Source organism: Schistocerca gregaria, chromosome 2, assembly GCF_023897955.1.
Source record: "Schistocerca gregaria isolate iqSchGreg1 chromosome 2, iqSchGreg1.2, whole genome shotgun sequence".
Taxonomy (NCBI): Eukaryota; Metazoa; Arthropoda; class Insecta; order Orthoptera; family Acrididae; genus Schistocerca; species Schistocerca gregaria.
In genome coordinates, this window is record NC_064921.1 from 259,394,241 (window position 1) to 259,415,113 (window position 20,873).

Sequence of the window (20,873 nt, forward strand, 5' to 3'; positions counted from 1 at the left end):
TTAGGGACACATTGTGCTTAGTGTTGATTTGTCGCAATTTATAAGTCACAAAGTCTTGTTTATTTTCAACATGTACATGTAAATGATGTTTGTTATTCAGATTCAAATGAGTGTCAATAATTTGTCTGCTATCATGGCTGTTGTACCACAAACATGTGGATAAATAGTTCAAATGGATAGTGCAATAGCTGCTCCAACAGCACTTTCAAAGTTAATAATCATGGCTATTTATTGAAGCAACCATTCTATGAAATAAGAGAATTCCATGATATTAGCAACAATTGACATTTGTTTTTAAGGATATTCTGCATTAAAGTAGCACTTTTTTAAGAATCCTATTGTAAAAAAAACATAGATTGTTTAATGTTGAAGTCTATCCCACAGTACATGGTTAATAGCAAATCAAATTCAACTTGAACATAGTGCTTACTTTTAATGCATAGAGGACTGAAACACTCATATGTAAGTATTATCTGTACATTATGTGTGTGTGTGTGTGTGTGTGTGTGTGTGTGTCTGTCAGGAGGAGGGGGTGGGGGCAACAATGATTAACTATATTCATCAGGAAGACCCAAGACAATGTGTATTCATCAGCAATAGGATCCAAAGCAATTTTAGTTGTCAATTTCTCCATTAACTCAATGTTACTATTTCCTGATATTTCAGTTCATGTTCAGAGTAGTTTAATAAAATATTGATATTGTTATATTGTTCAAAACTTTAATCATTTACTTACACAATCATTGCAAACAAGTACCATCTATTTTTCACTCAACCAACAAACCCTTCAAACTACAACAATTTTTTGCAGAGCAGCATGTCATCAATTCCTAAAAATGTTTCATTCAGCGAACATATTTTTATCCTAAGTTAGTAACATAGTGGAGCACCTTAAATATCTCAGAGCTTATAATAATCTTTGTTACATTTCAAAATCACTCTGCAAGAATCTTTAAATTTATTATATACAAAAATTTCCAAAACTATTAAACCATAACAGAACAAAGTTGCTTGAAATTAGTTATTTTGAGAATAAAATAATTTTAATTCAATAAATACAGAATATATCACACCATGCCTATGTAATACACTTCCAGGAGGGACAAACAAAACAACAGTGCCACTAAACTTCCATAAGATCTTGCTGATCCAGCAACTTCTCCATGGTAACTCCACTTCCAGTTTCCACACTGCGGAAAATCGGATGGAATTGATACCATCTCATCATGTCTACCAACTTTCAGTACTACACCCATACCAAGTTCTGCATGGTTTGATATATGACAGTGAAAGAACCAGTATCCTGAAAACAAAAATAAAGGGAAATCAAATTTTGGTTCTGCAACCTCTGAAGATCCAGGAATCATGACACTATACTAAATATTAGTCACAGGGTGTTTCTCTGGCTCATAGCAAGCACACACTTGTTGTGTGTGTGTGTGTGTGTGTGTGAGAGAGAGAGAGAGAGAGAGAGAGAGAGAGAGAGAGAGAGAGAGAGAGAGAGAGAGAGAGAGAGAGAAACTTTCCGACAGTGTTGTGCCTCTCTGGGGTGGGGTGAATTTCTAAGGGATGAATCTGTTGAGGTCATCGGTCCCTAGACTTACACAATACTTAAACTAAGTTATGCTAAGAATAACACATACACCCATGCCCAAGGGAGGACTCAAACCTCCGGCAGGAGGGGCTGGCCTCTCTGGCACTCCACATCTCCATTACATGGTGCGTAGCAATTATCCTTTTCATAATACTGTTACATTCCACCTAGGATTTTCCATTGTTTAACGTTATGTGTACTTATGTATCTTTATACTCTGTATTGTCAAACTGTCCTACCACACTACTAGTAATTGCATAAAAATACTAATGTTTTCACAGGGTGACAATCAGTGCTTAGATTTTGATGGACTAGGCTGTTTTTATCTTTGTAACACACGTTATCTTCTAGGTAGAGTTATGCTAACATCGTTGTAGACACAGATGCACTAAATTTTAGCCTCTATAACTATGAAACTGTAAATAGCAGCAAAGTATTGAAGTAGATAATTAGATCACCACTAAGACAATAATAAGTCCTTTTTACAATCAACAACATGACATTCTTGTCTCATGTACTCCCTGTGTCATCATAATCATAAGCTGCATAAATTCACTGGCCCTGGTGCCCATGTATAATATTCCTATCATGTTCACCTACTGCATTTTCCTCCATCATCCCTATTTCATACACCTGCTGCCTCCCTTTGAGCCATCAGCCACCTTCTCTCCTGCCATCTGCCCCCTTTCTCCCCTTGCTCACTCCACCTGACACAACTCCTCTCCTCATACCCATCTAACTGTGTCGAACTGCAAGCTCTGCAGAGTGTATTCAACTGCCAAACTGCAGTTCCACAATTGTGGATTCATCCGGCACAATGTAGCTGTACAGGTGTGTGTATGTATGTATGTATGTATGCGTGTGTGTGTGTGTGTGTGTGTGTGTGTGTGTGTGTGTGTGTGTGTGTTTTTGTGTGTGTGTGGTTGGGGGGGGGGGGGTGTTAATGACTCAATGATTCTTCTATGCAGTAAGTTGTTACCTTTACTCTTAATTATTTATATTCTGCTGAAACTTTCCATACCATAAACATAAACTAAAGTTTTGCATGTACATTAGCATCACAAAATATAATAAAATGCAATGTTGTGTGTTTGTGCTTAGTACATTTGTAACTCTCCTGCTCTTTTTCACACAGAATAATATTAATATTAGAAGCACTAATAACAATGTGAGATTTTAATTGACAGGTTTTCTTATACTAACTGTATCTGATAACACATATTTCTATTTATCAATCCTTCCTCCTAAATTTGTCTGCTGCTTACTGCATATTAGCCTCCATTATGGATTCTTACTATTATTTTTTTATTTGATTGTGACTGTTTTCTATCCTTGTTGCTGTCTTGGGTTCCAAATGCAGTTTTTTGTTTACTGTTTATATTGTGTTATTTACTGTGCTAAAGTGTTCCTTGGCTCAAGAAATGTAAATCAGAAACATGTTACTACAGAGTTGAAAAATTCCATTTGAAACAGTTTCTACAAAATTAATGCTACAACATCCTGTGTTCACATATGCTCTAGTGCACACAGTATTGAAAGAGCTGTTTAATGTAATATGAATCAACACTTATTACCTGAGACATTACTTTGCTTCTTGTGTGTATAGCTTATGCCAATTTCTTTTATTAGCACTATGATTATATGGTTGAAAACTGTAACCTTGAGGATTTATCTACATAATTTCTGTAGACTGCAGATGATATTCTTACTAATGTTAAACAACTGTAAATATACATTTTCGTGAATCACTTTTGTATATTGGCTCTTCGTTCTGATTTAAAGTGTCTTCTGTTGTTTTGTGCAAAAATACTAAAGCAATGTTTACTTATAAATCTTGTCATGCCCTAGATGTATTTCTCTTTGGTAGTATTTAAGTGTGGTTATTTTACTGCTGTGTCTTTCTCACACATTTGTACCAAAAGAGTTCTATTAGAATCACATGAAATCACTGAGATACTAAACAGACTGTTCTCTGGTCACTACAGATACTTTTGGCAAAAAGAGGTACAAGTGACCTCTAACGGGAGCTATTCAGATACAGACCATATTGTATGTGATGCAAATGAATGAGAAGTGGGACCTGCACATCTATCATACCATGTATGATAACCCCATCTTCTGTCTTGGCTATTATTCATATTCTGTGTTTTATACATTCAACAGACTTTTTCCCCATGATTGTCATATGAGAAAATACAGTTGTGGTGAACTTTTTCCTTTTCTTTCTTAAATGTGTCCCTTAATTTATATTTTTCCTGTTTCCTGCCTTTTTTCTGATGTGACACATTTAAAAAAATTCTTGAATCTGACATTTACCTTAGTTTCTTAAATATGTTTGCCTGCCAGCCCTTTATAATTGTTCCTATTGTGGTGGTTTATGAGTAGACGCTCTTCCAATGTTCCAATTATCCAACACTATTGTTTGTACAAGTTACACAGAGATGTCTCATTGTATGGAGCATACTTAGTTGTCGAACTGAAAACAGTAACGTTGTTGACAGAATATTCATAAATAGGCACCAAATGATGGGGAATTTGATGGAACCCCAGGTTTCTAATGAAAAAGACAGAGTTATTGGTAATGTCAATGATAAATTTGTGGGAGATACCCAACAGTGTTATAATGAACATCTACTGAAGGAAGATTGTGTCACCCATAAACCTGCATACCATAGTAAAGAACAAATAAAAAACAGATAGACTTTTGAAGCTACAGGAATTAATCTTGCAGGCAGATTACTGAATATTTATTTCAGTCCATCATTAGTCTGCAAGCATTATATCAAATCTTTGTTGTCAAAATTCTAGCAAATAAAAGTGTACAACAAGTGAAATTCAAGCGCTCCTGATGTTAGTGAAATGCTATCACATTTTGGACAGTACCTGAAGTAGTGACAAAGAGGAGAAATGGGGAAGCAGAGTCTTAATATAAAAAACAGGTGGTTGTTACGAAAATAGAAACCATATGAAAATAAATAATATAGTAACAAATGATTTTAAAAAAATTGTGACAGAACTTAACATCAGATGAGGAAAGAATTGCAATAAAAGAGCTTGTTTCAAAGAAATGAGAGACGCAACACATAAAATTTCATCAAAGAATATAATGAGAATGAACAAAGAGATAATAAGCATGAAACAAGAGAACATGTAAGTGTGCAGCTGAGAACTAATTAGCACTAATGAGCTAAGTGGTTATTCAAAGTATGTGGTGGATCTTATGAAGTAACTAATTGACAAATGTAGGAGGAAGGATGATGCATGCGATTTCAGAGATCACATGTCCATACAATTCACAAGCCCACTTGTACTGGTCATGTGGTTCAGCCCGCTGGTGCTCTCTGGTGAACTACCAAGGAAACAGTATTATTTAAGTGATTGCGAATGTGTGCTTGGCCTATTCTGTGACCTGCACTACTTTTGTCCAGTCAATGTGTTCAGTGCTATGCACAATATTTATCTCATTGTACCTTATGTTTTTTTTTTCTATAAAGTACTGTCTTCCATAAATCCTGTTTGTTCCTGCTATAAAAAATTCGGTGATGAGTGAGGGTTATGTTTTCTCCAGGTGTTAGTGCCGGTGCTAAGATGCCTGGCAAATATCAACAACAGCAGGCTCTCCCTACTGCTCTAAAACAAATGGCATATGCACATTGAAATTGAACTAATCATGGTGAGCTTAAAGTACTAACCAATCTTGGATTATATGAAGTGAATGGTAGCGCATCAAAGACACAAATACAATGTTAAAATGTAAATGTTTATAAATATTTAATGTAATTACAAAGATAACTTGGAACAACAAGAGGGTGGGATGGTAAAAAAATGGCTCTGAGCACTATGTGACTTAACTTCTGAGGTCATCAGTTGCCTTGGGATGGTCAGAATACGCTGATGCCATCCAGGACTTTTCGAAAGTGGAATGTGAATATTTGGTTGGATTATTTTTCTTGTTGCAAATTTAAAGATACTGTGAAAATTTTATGTGAACAATCAGTCTGATATGAACCACAGCCACAAAACACCAACAATAACAGCAAAAAAGGAGTTTGCAAACAAGAAGAAGAAAAGGATGGTAAAAATAAAAAGTGAGGTGAACAATTAGCAGTGTCAACATGCAACAAAACAATTAAATACTGTTAATCTTTTATTTATTTCTTTTTTTCTTTTTTGGGGTAGTGTTTCATTGTGTATTTATTAACAATGACAGTCATTGAAGAATATGGAACAATAGGGAATAATACAGACATGGGAGACTTAAATAGTGTAGTGAAACAAGAACAGGAAAATGTCAGTAATGAAGTGAATAAACTAATGGATGAATTAAACCAAGATGATGATAATTATGTAAATACCATGCTGTCATTGTTAATAAAAATGAGTAATGACCAGTTTGCAAAACTAATTGAGCAAATTGAAAACCATAAACAAGAAAATAAGAATCAGTTCACATATATTGGTCATTCAAAAAAGAATTATTTGAGTGTATCGGTAAAAATACAGCTTAGTTATATTATATTGATCACAAAATTGAGAGGTTGGATGGTTGGGGGGGTAGAGGCTGTGGAGTCCACAATGAAAGAAATTGAACTTAAATTTAATAACAAAGTTAAAATAGTCAATGATGAGATTACTGAAGTTAAAAAAATGCTTTTGAAAAAGTACATGAGGAAATAAGTAGTATTGACAAAAATGTAAATAGTTGAATTTTGGCTTCGTAAACTAATGTTGACACCAAACTGGCAGTTTTTAAAGCAGTTTTGTTGAACAGGTGAAAACAATAAACAGCAAACTCACAGAAAAGATAAAATTAAGTAACAGCAAAACTAGCTCCCTAGAAAGCAGTGTTTCTGTTTTGTGTAAAAAATTGAAGAATTGTTTAATGATGTAGTTAATAAAAATCTTATTAACAATGTTGGAACTATGTTTTTCAACATTCCAGTGAAAACTTTTCAGGTGAAGGTAGTTTACACCCTGTAGATTTTCTGCAGTAATGCAGAGATAACTTTGTGTTGAATATGCCTGATATTATGAAAATCAAGTTTGTTTGAACTTTTTGAAAGGTTATGCATTAAGCTGGGAAAATCAGTATATTAATGATGACACAACCTATACAGACTTTGAGAGAGGATTTTTAAGGCAGATTTTGGTCAAAGCTGAAAAAAGCAGGGAAATACAACCATAACAGAGACACATACATTTTGAAAGAGGTAGTAATCAAAATTAGCACAGTAATAATCACAACAGAAGGGAACAAATTAATCACAATGGTAACAATTATCATCAGAAGGAGAAGGAAGATAAAAGAGTAAATGGTAAAAATGTTCATTTTGGGAAGCAACCTAGTTGCATCAAACAGGAAAAAATTATACATATCAGTTTTTTTAAAAATATATGTATATTGAGGATAATTATAAAAATGATGATTATGTTGATGTCTTTTGGAGAACTATATTGAGGAAGCAGTGGACTTAGAGACTTTGTATTATGGTAGTTCACATTCAGGAAATCATGTAAAATATTATTGGTAAGTATTTGTAGCTGGAGAAAGTAGTTAATGGAGGAATCTACCTGTAAGACACAAGTGGAAGTAAAATTTTAGATGAGTTTTGCAAACATGAAAGTGCAGGACCATGTAGAATAATAATTTAACTGAGCTATTACATGAAAAGAAAAAATAATCATCAAAGTCAGATTGTATGGTACAGCAAAATGTTGAATAGAGATGAGATCACTGCTACTTGAAACGTGGAAAATTTTCTAATTTGTCAAAATTGACCATCTGATTTTTTGTTTTTGCTTGTGAATATTGCTTCTTTAATTTGAATTTCCATGCTGCAAGATTTGTCTGTTACTTACCTATCCATTTTTTTTATAATTCCATTATACTGTGTATTTGTCTGTTACTGTCTCAGTATAATGGAATTAATTGAGGATAAGTTCCCCAACATGATAGTAATTTCAAATGATCTAATATGCATTAAGAAAAAAACATTTAATTTTTTTACCTTAATGAGTTAGAGTGAGAAAATATTACTATAGTCAGCCAGTGTTAGCAATACCAATACATCTAGTGCTTTAGTGAATAAAAAGAATGTTTATGGAAAATAAACAAGTAAAAAGTTTATAAGCTATGTCAGCTCATTTATTATTGTGTTGTCTTTGAGAGGAAAAGGCAAAATAGATTATGTTGTTTTTCAGACCTACCTGTATGTGAAGTTAACAATTAACATATTTTTCTTGGCTCATGCTGTACTATTTTTGAACAGGATACAAGAATTACAGTGCATAGAAATATTTCTATTTGAGGAATTTTGAAGGTATTATGAGGTTTTGTGAAATATTTTATAATTTTGATAAGTTTATTTTGAGATGAATTCGTGAGTGAGATGAAGGTTTAGTGTACTGTGAACTATAATGAATATGTGAAATTGATGAGGTTTATGATGATTTTAGGGAAATGAAACATTACGGATTCATGTTTATGGAAGTTTGAGCTTGGTCTGATTCGTTGATAGTTACTGAATTTTATTTAACAGCTGCAGGATTCCAAAGCAATGGCATTTTGAAAGAGTTGGTATTGGTAGGATATAATTTACATGTACTAAATATTTAGTTTCTGGCTATAAAGTATTAACATCTTGTGAATTCATTTCCATGTTAATTTTAATCATGATATTTGTGTAAAAAATCCATGAAACTTGAAAACTGGCCATTAGAGCATCTCCTTTTGCTGTCTAGAATTATTGGTCACCCAGTGAAACTTAAACATTTCTTGTGTAATAGTTCTGGGAATGTGTGTGGAAGGCAGCTCACCATTTCTCACAAAATAACTGCAATTTCTTGCACTGTATATCACTTGCTTGTGTTTACTATGATAGGTTTTTTATGTTTAATATTATTTAGTATATGTTCTGAACTTTCATATTGCCTCGCTGAATCAGCATACTTTATGTAAATGCGAAAAAAGAATTTTAAATGTAACAGTGGCAAATAGCTAATGAACAGTACTTTAAAGTAAATTTCAGTGTTGGTGACATTTCTGGCATAATTTATGGCCAATATCTTTTACATAAGCAACTAAATAATCCAGTTTTTAAGAAAATGTGTAAGATATAAGAATGAGCTATTCGTCTCATTCTGCAACATAATTTGAAAGACTTGAAAAGCATTTTTTCTTATGCTGTTGTATAATCTATTATGTGATATGAAAACTAATGAATGCAAATTTTTTGTAACAATCAGAGACTAAAACAAAATAAGTGATAAAAATTGATAATTTTGCACATGGAATAGGTAGGCGGTCTGTGGACTTTGGTAGTCACACCACATGGTGAGTGGTGCCTTCTCTAGCTTGGTGTATCCATTCTTAATTTCTGGTTCACTCTATTCTAATTCTTTCCTATCTGGATTCTATTCCCACTGTGCTCTTCAATTTTTTTAAATAAAAGTGATTATGGTGAGGTAAACATACTAAGCAATCTTGAATCGTATGAAACAAATGATACCACACCAAAGACAAAAAAATTAAAAATCAGTTACTACAAAGCTATTTAACAATGTTTAAATGTAGATGATTATAAATAATTAATGTAATTACAATAATAATTGTTGACTTTTCAAAAAAGATAGACAATTGATTGTGTTTTATTTATGAAATGTATGTTTCAAAGATTGTTTTGCAGATATAGATTGATATATTATAGTAACTTCTTTGCTGCATATTGCTAGAGGTAAATCCTTTTCTTTTGTGCAGTTTGTTGTATAAATTTGAAATGAAAGAATGGAGAATGAGTTATAGGTGTTTTATCAATTTGTATTGAGAAGTAAAATTACTGAAAATATTTGTGTAATTCTGCAGAAAGTCCACCAGAATTGATATTATTACTGAAATACCTACCTAATCACCTTCTACTTAGTTATAGAATGATAAACCACAGAAAGGAGAAGAACAATGAGCCATCAATACATAACAAACAAGATCAACTGTTTCTGTCACTCACTTCAGTGTGTCACAATCTAAGTGTGGCAAATGGTGTGAAAATGTGATCAGCTGCCCAAGTTACTAACTTACTCGAAACATTAATAAACTAACTTTGGGGAACAAGAGGGTGGGAATGGTCAGAGTATTTTTGAAAGATTAGTCTTCTGTCAGTGCAACCATCGCCCTTTGTGGCATACAATGAATTGACTGATATGCCAAGATTTCCATGTTTCTTACGTGGAAGATGCAGACCTACGTAGGACTTTCTTTGTTTGCTGGATTTTGCCATGCATTTATCAGTTGTTATGCCAACTTGCATCTTTGCATGAACTGGCCAACTTATCATTTGATGAACTGTGCAAGCTTCTCTCAATCTGTAAGTGGCAGATCACATGTCATTGCAATGTGTGTAGAATTTTACCATCATCAGAAATGCCCAAACCAATCTTACAAAGCTTGTGCTGCAGTATCACATGGGTTGAGCCAGTGTTGTCAATTTGTCACTAGTACCCATCATCATGAATCCTTCGCTAATCACATGGTGTGTGACATTATTATTCATCTGGCCTCAGATAGGGAAGTCTGTGAAAAAGCACTTCAGTGTGAGAATCTGACACTTAAGGATGTACTCAATACAGCACAGTCCTCTGAAGTGTCATGGGCTGCAAGTGGTCAAATTTCTGCATTGGGGAGATATCAGAAGTTGTGCAGTCAACTCCTGTTAGGCACTTTACATGTGTTCAGGATTACATGGAAGCCACTGCACGGGTTAAAACCGTCAACTCAGTGTCCCATGGGGCAGCACTGGTTAAGGCCACAGCACCAGCAGGACAAATCACGGCAGTGGCAGTGTGCTCACCTTCCATCTTGCCCATACTGCTTCATCCAACATGAGCTTGCTGCATGCCCCGAGTACTAGGTGGTTTGCAATAAGTGTCAGAAAAAAGGCACATTGCATTGTTGTGCAACTCCTCTTCAAAGGCAGATACAGTAGTACTGATGGATATAAAATGTATCTCTACAATGACTGTTTCCCCTAACAAATTATTTACTGACTTGTGTGTGTTTAATAAAGCACTAAAATTCAAGTGGACACAGGAGCTGCAGTGACTTTAGTAAACACACGAATGTATGTGTACTTCGGCTCCCTTGCCCTCACACAGGTTTCATAGAACTTGGTTAGCTACAATAAACAGCAGATTCCAACCCTAGGTCAGTTCTCCACTTTTGTCTCTTACAATTCTGTTGTTCACTCTCTTACCTTCCTTGTTGTGGATCATCCCCATACCACAGACCTGTTCAGGATAGATGCAATGAGGTAAATTTAGTGTCAAATCAAGTTATGTATCAGTAACTGGAGTCCCTCTGCTCTGAATTTTCATCCCTGTTTCCCCAGGGCTCAGTTGGGCTACCAGTTTTCAGTCCCACAATATCGTGAAAGGTGCAACAGGTACCTATTACATTGTGTGACTCTGCCAAGGCTGAATTAGACCATTTGATATCAGCCAGTATCATTCAGCCTATTTCTTACAGTGACTGGGCTGCACTACAGGGCATTGTTAAGAAGCCGATGGCTACCTAATAAGTTGCTTGCAAAATTGTCAGGCACCCACCACTTTTCCATGATTTATTAATTGGAAGCATACTTCCAGCTCCCCTTGAACGAGGCCACTAGGTGCCTTCTCATCATCAATACACCTTTCAGCCTATACCAATTTCAATGCTTGCTTTCTGCCATCACTGGTGCAACTCCCACTGTACCTGACACCGCAGCCGCTGCCAAGAATGTTACTGGGTCCTGTGCAACCTTTGGCACTAACTGCTGACCGTGACAAATTGTCACTATGAAGATGCTGTCCCCAGTCCTGTCATGGCATTGGGGGAAGGTGTGCCAAACCTCCCCCTCATCACTTCTTTTCCCTACTTGCCTGCACCTGCCCACCACATGCCTCAGCAGCTGCCACCATCAGGTGATGAAATGGACGTCAATGCCATCATTGGTGTTTTCCATGACTCTTAATCTCAGTGTCTTGTAAGATCAGTGGTTCTTTTTTCAGGGTACCAGTGCTTTTATGGTACTAGAGCTTTTTTGGAACCAGTGCTTTTTTGGTTCCAGTGCTTTTTTATTACCAGTGCTTTTTATCTGTTCCATGAATTTTTTTCCGTACTGTGTACTTTTCTATGCCTAGTGTTTTTATGTATGTGATTTTCCCATTCCAAGAAGGGAGGAATGATGTACTTTCACTCATGACACCTGTAATTTCATAAATAGTGTGTCCATTCAGTTCACAGGCCCACTTGTAGAGGCTACCTGGGTGAGCCCCGTGGCATACTCTGGTGAGCCACCAAAGAAACAATATTATTTAAGTGATTACAAATGAGTGCTCAACCTACTCTGTAACTTGTCTTACTGTTTTCCAGTCAATGTGTTCAGTGCTCCACACAACCTGCACTTCATTGTATCTTACGCATTTCTCTATAAAGTAGTACATTCCATAAATCATGTTTGCTCTTGCTATAGCAGATTGATAAATAGACATGTGTGTTATCAGATACTGTTAGCATAAGCAAATGTAACCATTAAAACCTTGCATAGTCATTATTACTGCTTCTAGTAATAGCTTCATTAATTGAATTCTTTATGTCAAGTGTATGTGAAAGAAAGCAAGAGAGTTACAGATGTACTGGCCTTCCCACAAGTGTATGTAAAAGAGACCAAGAGAATTACAAATGTACTGGCCTTCCTGCATCATCAGTAAAACACAAACACAAACAACATAACATTTTATTATATTTTGTGCTCTCAATGTATATGCAAAAATTTAACTTTATGTGTATAACAGAGAAGGTTTCAACAGAATTTAAATTATTAAGAGTAAAGGTAACAATTTACTGCATAGAAGTCTCACTGACTCATTGACAGGCATAGAGAATAGAATGAAAACTTCACTTGCTTTTACACAAATCTTTTAAGGAGCTAACGTACACATAGCTCAAAGGGAAGCAGCAGGTGCACAAGATCGAAATAAGGGAGGAAAAGGGAGCAGGCGAACAGGATACAGAGTTGCAGAGAGAGGGGAGGGGGAAGAACTGAAGAAGAAGGGCAGACTGTTGGGAAGATTGTTTGTGTGCGGGATTGGGGGGGGGGGGGGGGGGTAGTATAGACTGAGGCCCAGGAAGATCACAGGAATGAAGAATAAGTTGCAAGGATAACTCCCATTTATACAACTCAGAAAAGCTAGAGCTGATGCTGGGGGGGGGGGGGGGGGGGAGCAGAATTAAAATCAAGCCTTTTGTATTAAGTGTCACAGTTTTCCAGTGGCCATGTGGCCCTATCTTTTGATGGTATAGAATAATCCTCTGCTGGCACTGCAGCAGGATGCTGCAGTGAAATGGACAAGTCTTTCATCTGGGTCCTCCTCCATAGGGTAAAACACGGCAACTTGGGACTATTCCAACTGCTACTACTCTATTCCTGCCAAATAATTAATTATGTTTCAACAGTGCAGTTTCAAGTATACCACATATGCTTGAAATTCATGAAAAGTTATACATACAATATTTCTCATTAATTTATTATTCAGGGAGTAGTTTTCAATTCACTGATTACAATGGTATAGTTAGTTTTGATGAGATCACTCTCCATAAAGAGCAGAAAATAATAGAAATTATTACTAAAGCTTGTAATGGTAGAAGTAAAATGAATATTACCAAACTATCAGTTTAATAAGTCATGTTTGTAAAGGAATTACTTAAATAAGAAGGGACAAACTGGTAGAAGCTGACCTCAGGGAACAACAGTTTGGGTATCAAAGAATTGTTGTAACATGTGAGGCAATACTAAAATTACCATCTATCTTCAATGATCCATTAAGGAAAGGCAGATTTACATTTATAGCATTTGTAGTTTCTGAAAAAGATCTTGATGTATTGACTGGAATACACTCTCTGAATTTTTGAAGGTAGCAAGGTTAAAGAAAAGGGAGCAAAAGATTATTTACAACTTGTACAAAAATAAGACGGCAGTTATAAGAGTCAAAGGGCATGAAAGGGAAGCAGTGCTTCAGGAGTGAGTAGGACATGGTTGTAGCATATCACCAGTGTAATTCAATATGTACATAAATCAAGCTGTGAAGGAAAGCAAGAAGAAATTTGGAAAGGAAATTAAAGTTCAGGAAGATGAAATAAATGCTCTGCAATTTGCTGATGACATTTAATATCTGCCAGAGACAGCAAAGGACTTGGATGCTCAATTGAACGGAATTAACAGTGACTTGAAACGAGGATATAACATATAAGACTTGTGATATAAGATATAAGATTTGTGGCATAACTTGACTAAAAGGAGGGATTGGTTGGTAGGACTCATGATGAGACATTAGGGAATCATAAGTATGGTATCAAAGAGAAGTGTCAGAAGAAAATTTTCTGAGGGAGACAAAGAGACCTGAACAGTAAGCACATTCAAATGGATGTGGGTTGCAATAGTTATTCTGAGATGTAAAGGCTTACACAGGAGAGTAATATGGAGATCTGTATCAAATAAGTCTGTGAATGAAGCCCAGAACAGCATTAGTGGACTATTACAATTACTGTGTTGGGAGTGAAATCAATAGTCCATAAAGTTATATTATTTACAAGTGAACCATGTAATTACAACATGAATGTATTGTGTAAATGAGCTACCACTGAGTGTTAATGTTGTTTATGATGTTGAAAAGTAAGCTTGCTTTACTTGATGAGTGTTTTGGATGAAAATTAGTGGGACAGTTTTCTTCCAAATTTACCAATGGAGTAATGCTTAAAGAATTTTCCATATAATAGAGACTGGACATCACTCACATGAAAACATCTAATATGAATAAATGGGAAATCATGCAAAACTTAACTCAATCATTTTGTGTTGTTCATTGAGCTGCATAACTACCAACAAAAGTGAATCCAGATTGTGAAATTGGTGTTCTGCATGTGTCAACAAGGAATTTCAACCTACAACCACTTAAGTATACATCACAAGGGATATGACCCATGTGAGAAGGGGTGAGAGTGGCATTGTGATGAACCTAGATAATGTTTAGCTGGTTGGGCAGAGGAAAAAACACTTTAGAAGGGGTGGGAATGATTGTGGTTAGAACGTCCTTCATTTTCAGGAATGATGATGGACAATTGAAGCCCTAGCAATGGCCATGGTTCAGTTACTCCAGTCTAGAATAATGATATTGGGTGGAATTGGGAGGTGATCTGTTGTAAATGGTTCTAGAAAGTGATGGATTAATTGTGTGTGAGAATATGATGTGGGAAATCTGTCTGTGGACTAGATGTGCGAGAAAATGCTATAGTGAGACCTTTGGCATACTGGACACGGAAACTACCATCACTGTGGATGTGTGATAAATGGGTGGCCTGACTATATGGAAATAATTTATTAATGTAGAAGGGATGGCTGATATCAAAAGACAGGTACTGTTGATGGTTAGAGTGCTTGATATAAATGTAAGTATAACTGGATCCATCAGAGAAGTGAAGGTTAATATCCAGTTAGATGGCATGTTAGACTGAGAAGGACCATGTTATGTGAATGGGAAAGGGTATGATTAGGCTGTAGAGAAATAAGGATAGGATGTCTTGGCCCGAGTTCAGGTCATGAAGATATCGTGAATGAACCTAACCAGAAAAGGGGTCTTAAAGAGGCTATGAAAATTTCCTCAAGGTGACCCATAATATATGGGCATAGCAGGGTGACTTGCAGTTGCCCATGGCCATGCCACAGCTTTATTTATGAACAATCCCCTCAAAGGAGAAGTAGTTTCATCTGAGGCTGCCATTAGTTAGATGTGTAAGGCATGAAATGGTGGGCTTTGAACTGAAATGACATTGAGAGAGGTAGTTGTGTGCTGGCATAAGGGGGTGTTAGCATGTAGGATGATGGGATCAACAGTGATGACTAGGGACCTAGCTGTTAATGGAGTGGGAATGGTGAACAGCTGGTGAAGGAAGTGATTTGTATCTTTAACATGAGAGGTTGCACAACAAACAATTCATAAGAGGTTTCAGCATCTTCCAACCCACCTGCCTCCCCTTCACAGTCTACGTGACCCCCCCTACCCGCATGAACCATGGACCTTGCTGTTGGTGGGGAGGCTTGCGTGCCTCAGCGATACAGATAGCCGTACCGTAGGTGCAACCACAATGGAGGGGTATCTGTTGAGAGGCCAGACAAACATATGGTTCCTGAAGAGGGGCAGCAACCTTTTCAGTAGTTGCAAGGGCAACAGTCTGAATGATTGACTTATCTGGCTTTGTAGCAATAACCAAAACGGAATTGCTGTGCTGGTACTGCGAAAGGCTGAAAGCAAGGTGAAACTGCGGCCATAAAAGGTGGGAATATAAGGAGATGGGACCTGGATAAACTGACTAAACCAGAGGTTGTATAGAGTTTCAGGGAGAGCATAAGGGAACAATTAACAGGAATGGGGGAACAAAATACAGTAGAAGAAGAATGGCTAGCTTTGAGGGATGAAGTAGTGAAGGCAGCAGAGGATCAAATAGGTAAAAAGACAAGGACTAGTAGAAATTCTTGGGTGACAGAAGAAATATTGAATTTAATTGATGAAAGGAGAAAATATAAAAATTCAGTAAATGAAGCAGTCAAAAACGAATACAAACATCTCAAAAATGAGATCGACAGGAAGTGCAAAATGGATAATCAGGGACGGCTAGAGGACAAATGTAAGGATGTAGAGGCTTACCTCACTAGGGGTAAGATAGATACTGCCTACTGGAAAATTAAAGAGACCTTTGGAGATAAGAGAACCACTTGTATGAATATCAAAAGCTCAGATGGAAACCCGGTTCTAAGCAAGGAAGGGAAAGCAGAAAGGTGGAAGGAGTATATAGAGGGTCTATACAAGGGTGATGTACTTGAGGACAATATTATGGAAATGGAAGAGGATGTAGATGAAGATGAAATGGGAGATACGATACTGTGTGAAGAGTTTGACAGAGCACTGAAAGACCTGTGTCGAAACAAGGCCCCGGGAGAAGACAACATTCCATTGAAACTACTGACGGACTTGGGAGAGCCAGTCCTGACAAAACTCTACCATCTGGTGAGCAAGATGTATGAAACAGGCGAAATAACCTCAGACTTAAAGAAGAATACAATAATTCCAATCCCAAAGAAAGCAGGTGTTGACAGATGTGAAAATTACTGAACAATCAGTTTAATAAGCCACAGCTGCAAAATACTAACACAAATTCTTTACAGATGAAAAGACTAGTAGAAGCCGACCTCAGGGAAGATCAGTTTGGATTCTGTAGAAATACTGGAACACGTGAGGCAATACTGACCTTACGACTTATCTTAGAAAAAATATTAAGGAAAGGCAAACCTATGTTGCTAGCATTTGTAGACTTAGAGAAAGCTTTTGACAATGTTGACTGGAATACTCTCTTTCAAATTCTAAAGGTGGCAGGGGTAAAATACTGGGAGTGAAAGGCTATTTAGAATTTGTACAGAAACCAGATGGCTGTTATAAGAGTCAAGGGACATGAAAGGGAAGCAGTGGTTGGGAAGGGAGCAAGACAGGGTTGTAGCCCCTCCCAGATGTTATTCAATGTGTATATTGAGCAAGCAGTAAAGGAAACAAAAGAAAAATTCGGAGTAGGTATTAAAATCCTGGTGCACAGGATAGGTACGCAACGTCTGGGAACTGTTGTTGTTGTTATTGTGGTCTTCAGTCCTGAGACTGGTTTGATGCAGCTCTCCATGCTACTCTATACTGTGCAAGCTTCTTCATCACCCAGTACCTACTGCAACCTACATCCCTCTGAATCTGCTTGGTGTACTCATCTCTTGGTTTCCCTCTACAATTTTTACCCTCCACACTGCCCTCCAATACTAAATTGATGCCTCAGAATATGTCCTACCAACCAATCCCTTCTTCTAGTCAAGTTGTGCCACAAACTTCTCTTCTCCCCAATTCTATTCAATACCTCCGCATTAGTTATGTGATCTACCCATCTAATCTTCAGCATTCTTCTGTACCACCACATTTCGAAAGCTTCTATTCTCTTCTTGCCCAAACTATTTATCGCACATGTTTCACTTCCATACATGGCTACACTCAATACAAATACTTTCAGAAACGACTTCCTGACACTTAAATCTATACTTGATGTTAACAAATTTCTCTTCTTCAGAAATGCTCTCCTTGCCATTGCCAGTCTACATTTTATATCCTCTCTACTTCAACAACCATCAGTTATTTTGCTCACCAAATAGCAAATCTCCTTTACTACTTTAAGTGTCGCATTTCCTAATCTAACTCCCTCAGCATCACCCGACTTAATTCGACTACATTCCATTATCCTCATTTTGCTTTTGTTGATGTTCGTCATATATCCTCCCTTCAAGACACTGTACATTCCGTTCAACTGCTCTTCCCAGTTCTTTGCTGTCTCTGACAGAATTACAGAGTCATCGGCGAACCTCAAAGTTTTTATTTCTTCTCCATGGAATTTAATTCCTATTCCGATTTTTTTTTTTTTTTTTTTTTTTTTTTTTTTGTTCCTTCATTGCTTGCTCAATATACAGATGGAATAACATCTGGGAGAGGCTACAACCCTGTCTCACTCCCTTCCCAACCACTGCTTCCCTTTCATGTCCCTCGACTCATATAACTGCCATGTGGTTTCTGTACAAATTGTAAATAGCCTTTCGCTCCCTGTATTTTACCACTGCCACCTAATTATCCACTTTATAAAGGGGCTTCACAGCCAAGATACTGTGTAATTCTCGTGTACAGTCATATAAAGAATTTTTCACTCAAAATAATTTAGAATAATATTTAAGAATATAGAGATGACTCACCAAAAGGCAGAAGCACATCGTTGTCAACAGATAAACAAACAAAAGGTACAGAGATTTGCTTTGCTATGTCTCCCTACATTGTGCTCATTTGACTGACAGTTCTTTCCTAGCCCATGATAAGTGTACTGGGGTGAGGTGGGGTGCAGGGAGGTGTGGTGTAAGGGATGGAGAGAGGCAGGAGGCAGAGAGGGGGTCGGGGGGGGGGGGGGAGTGTCTATCAGCATGTGGAAGAATGGGGAGCTGTCCAGGGACTAGCTAGTGATGTAGGTAGAGGGGGCAATTGGCAGACAGTTGCGCAGTGTACACACACACACACACACACACACACTCTCTCTCTCTCTCTCTCTCTCTCTCTCTCTCTCTCTCTCTCTCTCTCTCTCTATTGGTTGGAGGTGGGGGGTCACCAAGTTTAGGCCAGGGAAGTTCCAGGAGCAAAGGATGTGCTGTAAGGATAGCTTCCATCTGTACAGCTCAGAAAAGCAGGTGTTGGTGAATAGGATCCAGATGGCAAGGTTTGTGAAGAGCCACGGGCATTGAAACCTTGCATGTTGTGCTCTGCTGCATGTTGTGCCACTGTGTGGTCCACCTTGTTTTTGGCAACAATTTGGCAAAGGCCATTCATTCTGGCTGGCAGCTGGTTGATTGTAATACCAATGTAAAACACTGTGCAGTGGTTGCAGTAGAGCTGGTGTATAACATGGCTGCATTCACAGGTGACCCAGCCTTTGATGGGTAAGACAAGCCTGTGACAGGGACTGGATTAGCAGGTGCTGGGTTATTGGGTAGGGCAGGTCTTGCATTAGGGTCTTTCACAAGCGTATGATCTCTGTGGCAAAGGACTGGGTGTGGGAGTGGCATAGGCCTACTAAGGAGACTGCCTACACTACCCTTGTCCATCCTCTTTTAGAATACTGCTGTGTGGTGTGGGATGCTTACCAGATAGGACTGACAGAGTACATCGAAAAAGTTCAAAGAAAGGCAGCATGTTTTGTATCATTGTGGAATATGGGAAAGAGTGTCACAGAGATGATACAGGATTTGGGCTGGACATAATTAAAAACAAATTGTTTTTTGTTGCAACAGAATCTTCTCATGAAATTCCAATCACCAACTTTCTCCTCCGAATGCAAAAATATTTTGTTGGCATTGACCTACATAGGGAGGAATGATCAACAAGATACAATAAGGGAAATCAGAGCTCATGCGGAAAGATATAGGTGTTCATTCTTTCTGCGCACTATACGAGATTGAAATAATAGAGAATTGTGAAGGTGGTTAGATGAATCCTCTGCCAGGCACTTAAATTTGATATGCAGAGTATCCATATAGGTGTAGATGTAGATGTAGGAATGGACTAGGAACTTGTTGAGTTGGATGGGTGGCAGAACACCACTTTGGGAGGGGATGGAAGTATCTTGGGCAGGATGTCCCTCATTTCAGGGTATGATGATATATAATCAAAGCCCTGACAAAGGATGTAGTTTAGTCACTCCAGTCCCTGGTGGTAGTGACAAGGGGGGTGCTTCTCTGTGGTTGGTTCCTGGGATGAATGTGAGGATCAGTTGTATGTGTGGATATTTGGTCTGGGAGGTATATCCTGTCTGCAAAGGTCTTTGTGGGGCCTTCAGCATACTGGATGCGGGAGTTCTCTTCACTACAGATGTGTCTGCCATGGGTGGGCAGGCTGTATGGGAGGGATTTTTTGGTGTAGAAGAGGTGGCAGCTGTCAAATTGGAGGTACTGTTGGTGATTGGTGAATATGATGTGGACTGAGGTGTTGATGGAGCCATCAGTGAGGAGGAGATCAACATCTAGAAGGTGGCACGATGGCTGGAGAAGGACCAGATGAAGTGAATGGGAAGAAGGTGTTAAGATTGTGGAGTAATGAGGATAAGTTGTCCTGGACAAGAGTTTGAATTTTGGGAAGTTAAGAATGTTCCTGTAGGTGGTCCATGAAGAGGTTGGCATAGGAAGGTGGCATGTGGGTACCCATGGCTGTGCTATGGATTTGTTTGTATACCTTCCTTTCAAAGGTAAAGTAGCTATGGGTTAGGATGTAGTTGATTATGTGTATGAGGAGTGAATTGGTGGTTTTGGGATCTGCGGGGGTTTGGGAAAGGTAGCGTTCATTCATGGCAAGGCCATGGGTGTAATGGATGCTGGTGTATAAGAATGTTGCATCTGCAGTGACGAGTAAGGACCAGGGAGGTAAGGGTGTGAGGATGGTGGAGAGCTGGTGCAGGAAGTGGTTGGTATCTTTAATGTGGCAGGCTAGGTTTTGCACAGTTGGTTGAGATGTTGGTCAACAAGGGCCAAGATTCTTTTGGTGAGGGCACTATAACCAGTCACAATGGGGTCTTGGAATTGTTAGATTTGTGGATTTTGGGGAGCACATAGAACATGGGTGTGCGGACTGTTGTTGG

At 37.8% G+C, this 20,873-nt stretch overlaps 1 protein-coding gene across 1 annotated transcript in view; it reads right to left on the bottom strand.

The window, feature by feature from the left end:
* Positions 1-557: 557 nt before the first annotated feature.
* Positions 558-20,873, bottom strand: part of LOC126336824 (uncharacterized) — a 194,775-nt gene continuing 174,459 nt past the window's right edge. The window contains exon 11 of the mRNA XM_050000885.1: positions 558-1,303. Within this exon, the coding sequence (XP_049856842.1) occupies positions 1,068-1,303 (236 nt within the window). The 3' untranslated portion in view covers positions 558-1,067. The remainder of the gene's footprint in view (positions 1,304-20,873) is intronic.